Source organism: Poecilia latipinna, unplaced genomic scaffold, assembly GCF_001443285.1.
Source record: "Poecilia latipinna isolate Pla-1442-1.1 unplaced genomic scaffold, P_latipinna-1.0 Scaffold301, whole genome shotgun sequence".
Lineage (NCBI taxonomy): Eukaryota > Metazoa > Chordata > Actinopteri > Cyprinodontiformes > Poeciliidae > Poecilia > Poecilia latipinna.
The window spans coordinates 145305-154492 of record NW_015112917.1 but is presented as its reverse complement, the minus strand read 5'-3'; the positions used below and the strand labels follow the sequence as shown (position 1 = coordinate 154492).

Genomic DNA, 9188 nt, shown 5'->3' with positions numbered 1-9188 from the left:
TTTTTTTTTTTTTTTTTCTTTTTTTTTTTTTTTTTTTCAAATCACTGTAGCTATTTTAAGTATCTCCATGCCACCCAACATTGTAATCCTAGCTACAGCTTTCCTGGCTCCCAAACACATAACTTCCTGCTGCATCGATGGCCTCGTTCCAGAACCCACGGTTTCCCTCGGCACCAAGCCAAGCTGCAGTCAGGGCATCCTCCGTGTCTCCGACCACATACCCAGCGGAAGAAGTTCTCCTTCAGAAGCTGACCGTCCATCACAAAACCTCCTGTAATAGACGGTGAGTCGTGACGAGGCAAGCTGAGAGGCCATCTGCGCGCGCTGGGGTCCGGGAGATATTTTTGTCGCAGAGAGTGCCTGGCTGAGGAACCCAGGACTGGCAGCAAACTCTGCTGATGAGAGAAAGCTGTGGAAAGCATCAAAAAACTTTCCAGAGGTCACAGTGGAGACATCAAGGATGGAAGAAGGGTTTAGCATGAAAGCTGGTTTTCTTTTGCAGATACTTAAGCGTCGGAGGACAAATTAGACAATGTTTTTCTTGTTGGACTATTTTAAAAAAGCTGAAAAGCAAAAAGAAAGCACTTTTGTTTTCAAAGCATGCAGACTTCAAGTTATCTGGAGCTCATGTAAAGATGGTCTATAAAAAGTGGAACACTTTAAAAATAACATGTCTGCGTGTGAAATTACAAACAGTTTCATCATCCAAGGTGTGTAATCTTAGTAAATTATTTAGAGAACCCAGGGAAATCTTCGTTCACACATGTAAAACTAATAATCAATTAAGGGAATGATTGCAGTGATCTTGAGCCCTCAGGTTGCCCCACATCAAAAACAAACATGGCCCAATAGTACAAATTCAGGTTGAAACTCCAGGAAGCATTTAAAGAAAAAACATAAAGTGTGATGGAAATCTGCTTCTCAAACTCCTGTAGTGCCTCCCAGAGGGTGGTAGTGTACCGTCTATTATGATGCTTCTGGTTTTGTTGAGGTTTTCTCAAGTTGGAGCTATCATTGCTGTATCTATTGCAGACAAAAAGGGGACAGCCAGTGATTGTTTCTGGTCTTTGTGGCCCCATAGAAAGTCTTCATGCTAGCATACCACACTGTGCCAGTTCTTGTTTACGCTGTTGATGTTTCAAGTTTCTTTCCTTTTTGTTGAACCTCTCCACTGCTCCAGCACTATTTTCTTGGTTTTTCCGATAGTCAAGGCCAGGATGTTGATTTTGCCGCATATTGACAGTGTTTCTTCTCTGTGTGCTTGCTCGTGTCAACTTGAAGTCAGACCAACCACCGTTGTGTTGTGTTGTGTTGTGTTGTGTTGTGTTGTCTCATCTGTAGATTATTTGATAGTGTATGAGTAGTGGGTTAGGGGATAGTTATGGCTTCATAAAGGATAGGAGAGGGAACGTAGCACACAGCCCTGCATGAAAGCACTGCTAAATGTAATAATGGAGAAGCTGTTTTGGGGCAGTTGGGGAAAATCTTCAATTCGCTCGGGTTCCTACACAGTCTGGAAGTCTATCTTGTCTGTCCATCTTTCCTTCCTTGTCTTTCTATCCTTCCTTCTGTACGCCTTTTGGTTGTCATAAATATGACTATAATCAATAGAAAAACATCCTGACTAAAGTGCCGACTTTCTCCAGTCCAGAGTGAAGAAGTGATGGCCTCTACTGTGGATTGGTTGGCTCTGGAGTCAGGAGTTAGCAGATAGATTTTAACATGCTGTGCTATGAGTTTCTCAAAGCACTTCAAAACAACCAGTGTCAGCTCTATTTGTCATTATTCCTTTAGATCACAGGCTTTTGGGGCATTGGGGTAATGGTGGTAGATTTTACATACAGTAGGAAGGAATAGTGGTGTCAGGGAAAACAGAGCATGTTCTCGCATGGGAATTCCTGCTGGTTCTGCTGCTCTGTTTGGGTTCACCATTTTCAGCATCTCTCACTTGTTCCTTTCAAGTGGTTGTGTGAAGAATGGTCTATGATAGAAATGTGACGTTATGTAGAGCTGGAATCCCAAAAAGGGTAAAAAAAAAAAAAACATACATGGTAAAATTTTACTGCCGGTAAATAACTAGTCAAAGTATGAAGTCCACACACACACACACGCACACACACACACACACACACACACACACACACACACACACACACGCATGCAAACAGTGCAGGTTTGCTCCCAGACAGCCAGATGGTGAATAAACTGGAGTCTGGAGTCATGTGGGGAGTAATGCCATCAGCCTGTGGTGTAAAGAATGATGTCCAGTGCTGACTTGTGAACATACAAAGGCCAAAAGGTGACAGACTAACCACAGAGGGGATTGCTTGCTCTTTCACAGTTCTAATTTACCAAGTTAGCTGTGTGTATGTGTTTTATGAGGCTCTTTGAGGAAAAGCGTTTTCCTTTGACTGCCAGTTAGAACCACGAGTTTAATGCCAATAACTAGTTAAAATAACTATATGCTTGTTGATTATTTAAGGGGGGGGGGGCATTTTTGGTTTTGCTTTTGTTTTAGTCACACAGTTGAGACAGATGGATAGTTTCTCAGACAACAGATCAGATCTGAGTATCAACAAGGTGATGGCAAGGAGAAAGAAAGATTATGACACTCTGCTGCTTCATCATCCTCCAGACGGATGAAGAATGGGAACAGCCAAACATCAATGGCACAAGATTAGGAAAACCCCTCATGGATGTGTTTGTCCTGTGTCTGGATCCACTTGAACATTACATATGGATTGGAGATGATTGAAAAGGGTGGATGAGATGTATTGAGACAGACTGGCAGCTTGTACTAATGTGTTTTTCCTACTGCACTTACTTCAGCAACTCAATAAAATTTATTCCATGTAGTGGCAACGTTCTTATTTATTCGTATCCGCCGTGTCCTCACTCTTGATGATTGGGAACATTGTTGGCATTCAGTGTTCTTCTGTTTCTTCATTATCTGAAACTGACTGGCATCATTACTTGCCTTGCTGTCCTAATAATCCCAGGCTTGGCAAAAGCACTCATAGACACTCGGCTGTTTTATAAAAGCATTCAAGTTATTGATGGGGTCCCTAATGTAGTAAGGGACAGCTGAGATGATGTGTGCACTCACCTCTGAATTTAAATTAGGCCTCAGTTTGTAAGTAATTGCTTTGTCTGATTCATACCAGCATCATACATTTGTCTGATGTGAGTGAAATGCAGTCAGTTTAGCCCAACTTATTTGAGCCGTGTGTTGCAGCCTGAACGTTTGCACTACTCATTTCTCCAGGTGCTTGTCTTAAGTTGTTTATTACTGATCCCCAGGTTTGTTGGCAAGGACAAATGCCGTGTTTTTGAGCCTGTTTCATATTCATGCTGCTCGTGTCAGAAGATTTATGCCTGTGAAGCATGCATCATTGATCTAAAGAAATGTATAATGTCTTAAATACTCATACATTTTTGAAGTTTTTTTTTTTTTTTTTACATTGGGGCCGTGGGTTTTAGTGTGCTATTTTTGTACTTGTGGTTCATGATGTTCTGCCCTGATCTAATGATTCTCAGGAGATGTGAAAAAATAAATAAGTCACACATCCACCCATACCACCCATTTTCTTCACCTTGCCAAAAATACGTACATTTTAGACCTTCCTCATAGGATCTGATCATTTTGTTATTTCACCATTTAATCCTTTCTGTGGATGTTTGATATGAACTATATGTCCATGGGGACATTTTGTACTGTACAAATTAAAATGTTCTAAGATCTATTCATATTCTGCTATGAGAAAATAGGATTATATTAGTATAATAAATATTAGCTACCAGCAAAGGTTGAATCAGGGGTCATCATCTTTCATGTAGCAGTAAACAGGTCCATGCAGGGTTAACAACTCCAATCAACAGAAACTAGGTGCATTTTACAATTTTTTGAAAGTACAACATAATACATTGAATCTAAGCCGTATAGGTCAAACGTTCCTGACGTTTTGTGTGAATCTTAAACTCAGCAGCCTTTTGATTTGACCAGTTTCATTTTTCTTGCTGCCTTGATTGACACCAACCAGAGGAAAAGTCTTGCCTTTCTTTAGTGTACAGTTGAAACCTATTTACATGCACTGTTTACAATACATAACATTCTTGCCTTGCTGTCTAGATGGTTTAGTACATGAGTTTAAAATCGTTTTAGAAGTAGTCTGTGAATAAATGGCAGCCGCCTGTAAGGGGATGAATTGGCCTGGAGCCCCCTCTTACAGAGCATTCTGACTTGTCCTTCTGAAATAAAGCACATGTGGAGTACAGTTTAAAGCCAGCCATTTTGTTCTTTCTGGGGGATAAAAGAGGGGTTTTCTCTCTCTCTCTCTCTCTCTCTCTCTCTCTTTCTCTGAAACGTTTGCCAGCTGATGTTAAGTCTCCGGGAGGTATTGCTGTGAAGCTTTTTAAGTAAAACAGCTGCCTCCTGCCAAGAGCAGTCAGGGAAACAAAGAGAGAGCTGCAAATGATAAAAATTGCAACACTCAACTACAATATGCAAAAGGTTTTGTTTGACAGGGGATGCCAGCTGAATTAGTCAAGACAAGGTTTTTTGAGGGTTCATAACTAGAGACTTTTTACCTTGCATGATATTTTAGAACTTATTGTTTGATTATTTTTTTTATGTTATTTATTTATTGCCTTCTACACCATATTTTCCATTTGATCATGTGTGTAATCTTCAGTTTCAGAAGCAGAATAAGCCTTAACTCCCTATCCTTAGATATGAAGCTGGGTAAGAATGTGGCTCGAACCTTCCTGGATTATTACAAGCTTAACAACCTCACCAAGGATTACGGACCTGCTCTTATGCACTGGTAAAACTTTATTGCAAATTTTTCTTTTGTTTTGTTTTGCTGTATTCTGAATTAAATACCACAACTTTGTCGATATGTTTCTGTCTGCAGCGCTGAGGGGATTTCCCAGGTGGGCAAAAGCAAGACTGTGAGCAGCACTTGTCCTGTCAGAGAATCAGGCGACAGGAAAAAGGAGAAGGACCAAATTTTCTCACACTAGTAGACATAGGTTGAGCATATTTTGAATATAAAGTATTTTGGCAGGAGAATCAGACTCCTGCCAAAACGCCTTCCTATTGATCCAAACATTTTTTTTAGGGTCTCCAGAACACTGGGACCAGTTACCAATCGAACACAAACTATTTTACCACACATTTCACGTAACACGCATATGAATCTCAAGTTAGCCTAGCGCATGTTTTTGTTTCTGGACTGTCAGAAAAAAACCAAACACACACACACAGACTTACAGACAACAACGAGTAAACGTCAGGCATAAAAGCTCTTGTTTCCCTGATCACAAAGACTTGTATAAAAAGATCTATAACAGTGACATGCTTGACATTCAAACCACCTTTCCGTATATGTGTGCCTCCTATAAAACTCCTATATTTTTTTCATAGATATGAAAACTGTGTGTGTAGGTGTTTGGGGGGTAGGATTATTAATTTAAATTAATTTGAATGCCTTCATCTGGCAGCTTTATGTTGTACAGAAAATATGTGTTCATGTTACGATTGACTTGTTTAATTTATTTCCCAGACAGTGTTATGTCTTTTGTTACTCTTATTATTCATTAAATATTTAACCACTTCATACATCTGGTCTGCTTGATGTAGTTTTGTAGCAGAACTGTAGAGCCTGTTGTTCCATGATTAATGTAGACTGAAACAATGTACAGGAATGTGTTCTCTATATTCATGATTCTGAACCCTTCGGCATGCATTGTAAAACACTTAGAAACATATATGTCTCAATGATGAAAAATATTAACACCATTTCAAGTTTTTTGCATCTCATCTTGTTCCAACCATAAACTCCACTGTATTTAACCAGGGTTGTGTTGGAAGAACAACATTAGTACAAGTACATGATTGTGAAGTGTGAAACATATGTTTTAATCACATCTGACAAAAACACCCTCTTCCAGCCGTTTGCTGTGCTCTCTGCATGGCTTGTGTTGCAAATGAGACTTTTTTGTTTTGTTTTGTTTTCCTTTAGCAATGAGTTTCTTCTTGCCACTTTTCCATAAAGAAGAAATTTGAGGAATTTGTCACAAAGATGAGTGACATGATTTTCCACTTCACAGATTTTCTGTGTTCTCGGTTTATGTAGTGCTTTACTGCATCTCAGACGGCTTGCAGTTGTGCCATACTCTCCATTTTTTTGTTGAACTGAACAGTTGATTGTGATGTTACAAGCCGGGAATATTGTTTTACAAACAAACTCCACATTATGCACCTCCACCTCCATCCAATGTGCACTACTTTGTCTCACTTCCAATCCAGAAAAATGCATTGAAAATTGTGGTTGTAAATTTAAGTGACAAAATGTGAACTTGCAGGGACATAAACACTTTAGCAATTCACTGACTTTTAAATAGAATTACCTGTTTAACTCGCAAAGATGAATAAAGGGTATTAAACTTTTGCAGCTATCCAAAACGTATGATGCACGGTAATTTTTGTCATCATTTTACTTCCTCCTCGGTTTTGTTAGGCTAGCTGGTATTAGTTTGAGTTTTACTTTATTGTTGGTAAATACAAGACTTCCTAATAAGCCCGCATAGAGATGACTGATTATTAGGATATTCGATGCCAATCCCAGCTGTTACACCGGGAGACACATTCAGAGAAAGCAACAAAGTGTTCTGATTTGCTACTTTGTGGTCACGTGACCCCACATCCGCTCTGTGGCTGTTGCTGTTATGACAACGAACTTTGGATGGAGCCGATGAATGGTAGCGACGGAGAAGATGGTCAACTCTCACAAAAAACAGCCCAAGTCCCTCCGATGTACAGTGTATCTGGACATTGGGAAAGTAAGTGTGTCCTTTATGCGTCGTCACAAAACCCCCGAAAGCGGACTTGTTGCTAGAGCTTTAGGAACGTAAGCTAGCTAGCAAGTTTACATCCTGTTTTCTCAACAATGTTGATGGAGCTAAGCAGAAGATATGCTTTTATATTTTCCTTAATCACGCGGTGCTGTTCATGTTTTACAAAATTCAACAGTGTTACGTACAAATATTTTAAGACATGACGTGGAAGAGTTTATAAAAACCTATAACTGAATGCTTCGTGAAAGTTTTTGTGTGTGTGTGTGTGTGTGTATAAGATTTTTTTGTGAATTTTAACAGTTAAATGTTTCCACAATGGTGCTTTATAATTAGATCACGTGTTGTGTGGTTTATTTTAATTTTTTAATTCAAGTTATCCGTTGTAAGTGTTTTTTTTAACAGTATTAGTCTGAAAATGTGTTTAGTTTATTCTTCCACCTATTCATTCCTCCATCCTCCTTACAGCCTGATGTTTTGCAGGATCTGTTTTACAATCTGGACATTGTTAAATATTTGTTGTAACCTCTTTGAATTGTTTTGTTTATGCTATTACATACACACGTATAACTTTTGATTTCAAGTGCAGACTAAATTGTGCCATAATGAATGTGTAGGAAACCTACATTTATAAAGCAAATAAAAATGACCAACTGGATTTACAGGAGATTATTTACTTCAGTATGCCAAATATGTCTTTCCTTTGTGGACATATTTGTCTTTGACTTATGCCAATTGGGATCAGATATCTGCCACCTACCAATAGATGTTCACTTAAGTTGCAAGTTTAAAAAAAAAAAAAAGTATTTCGAAAGTTAAATCAAAAGCATGAGCAGTTTGCTATACTATTAATTATATTTCTACTAATGCCAGACGTAATCTAAATGTAAAACTGTGACTGCAGATTTATTAATTATTGCCATGGTATTAGGTATTAATACTGTGGTATTAGTGCCATGATATACTGTTTGTTTTCAGGTTACATGCCCAGGAGTCCTCCTTAAAAAAAAGTATGGCATCTACATCAGTGTGCGTATAATGGGCCAGTACAAGAAGACTACATGTTTGCCTCCTGTTTTCCCTCTCGTGTTCAATCACAGAATGGTTTTTGTCAAGGTGAGAATAGAACAGCAAGCTGTTTGCTACACTCTGTTGTAGTTGCTGGATAACTTAGTCAGGTTGACATATTTCCTGATAAGTTAGCCTGTTTGCACTGAGGAGAGTAGCAGAGGCAAATTCTGGCCTGTCAGCCTGATCTTGTTATGATTATTGATTTGTTTTGTTTGCTCTCTCTCTGTTTTACCAGAATTTCTCTGGCATTTTTGACCCTGCTGATGTAGCTGACCACCTCGAAGGTAAATGGCCATCTGGGATCTGCTTGCTCATCTCCTACTAGTCCTGGATTTTGTTCTTTGCTATTAGCTGAGATAGCAATCATTACAGACTGTTTATGCTTTCCCCCTCCTCAGCTGACACCACAGTTTTTGAGCTGATTCAGTTGGTCCCTCCAGGTATGCTTTCTGATGATGCCATATGGGCATGTTAAGCTCGACTCTATCAAGTCATTGCACTGTGAAAAAGGACCTTTTAATGTGAATTTAATGTAACTGTATGTGCTTCTGTTGCACTGCTTTTAGAGGGGGATATTCTTGCCACAGCGGAAGAATGCAGCAGAACTTTCCTGTATCCGGGTCCCAGCCTGACTACCACAGAAGCACCTGCAAAAAGAGATATGATGATGAACAGAACCTCCTTGTTTCCTGTGAGTTGGTCATGGTTTTTCATTTGTGTAATGTTTTTCGGGGATTAGGCTGGTATAGGTTAGACTTAATGCAGTTTATTTCTGTGTTTATACAAAGCATGTTATACTATGGATAGTATTGGAAGCAATAAGTTTCATTATCAAGGAACTTTATAACTTCTTTCATGGAATTGAGTAAGAGCTCCATCTGCATATAAACTTCTTCAAAACTATTTCTTGAAATCTTTCTGAGCAATGCTATTGTAAAAAAAAAAAAAAAGAAAAACATCCGTCCAAGAAAACCTCACATTCCATGTATTAGTTTACAGTCGTCTTCTTTGACATCCCGTCCCTCTTTGTGGTTTTTTTGTGCATCCTAAGTGCTGACCGCTGTCAAAACATCAGCCATAAATTCATCACTAACATTCTTAAAATTGGATGAGGAGGGACTGAATACTCTGGCAGTACAAGTCAGGATGACAATGAAGTTGAAGGTTGAAAATATGTTTTGTGTTTTTTTTTTTTTTTTTTTTTTTTTTTTCTTTTTTTTTTTTTTTTTAAAAAAAAAAATTTTACAAACGGGCCCCAGGGA

The 9188-nt window shown here is 38.8% G+C and overlaps 2 protein-coding genes across 2 annotated transcripts in view; both read left to right on the top strand.

Annotated features, from left to right (window-relative positions):
* The window catches only part of agbl4 (AGBL carboxypeptidase 4), a 221390-nt gene extending 215581 nt beyond the window's left edge, over positions 1 to 5809 (top strand). Inside the window, exons 9-10 of the mRNA XM_015034512.1 lie at positions 4730 to 4823; positions 4914 to 5809. Of these exons, the coding sequence (XP_014889998.1) occupies positions 4730 to 4823; positions 4914 to 5022 (203 nt within the window). The 3' untranslated portion in view covers positions 5023 to 5809. The remainder of the gene's footprint in view (positions 1 to 4729; positions 4824 to 4913) is intronic.
* A 535-nt stretch (positions 5810 to 6344) lies between these two features.
* Positions 6345 to 9188, top strand: part of spata6 (spermatogenesis associated 6) — a 25104-nt gene continuing 22260 nt past the window's right edge. The window contains exons 1-5 of the mRNA XM_015034511.1: positions 6345 to 6843; positions 7834 to 7971; positions 8162 to 8210; positions 8325 to 8366; positions 8493 to 8617. Of these exons, the coding sequence (XP_014889997.1) occupies positions 6760 to 6843; positions 7834 to 7971; positions 8162 to 8210; positions 8325 to 8366; positions 8493 to 8617 (438 nt within the window). The 5' untranslated portion in view covers positions 6345 to 6759. The remainder of the gene's footprint in view (positions 6844 to 7833; positions 7972 to 8161; positions 8211 to 8324; positions 8367 to 8492; positions 8618 to 9188) is intronic.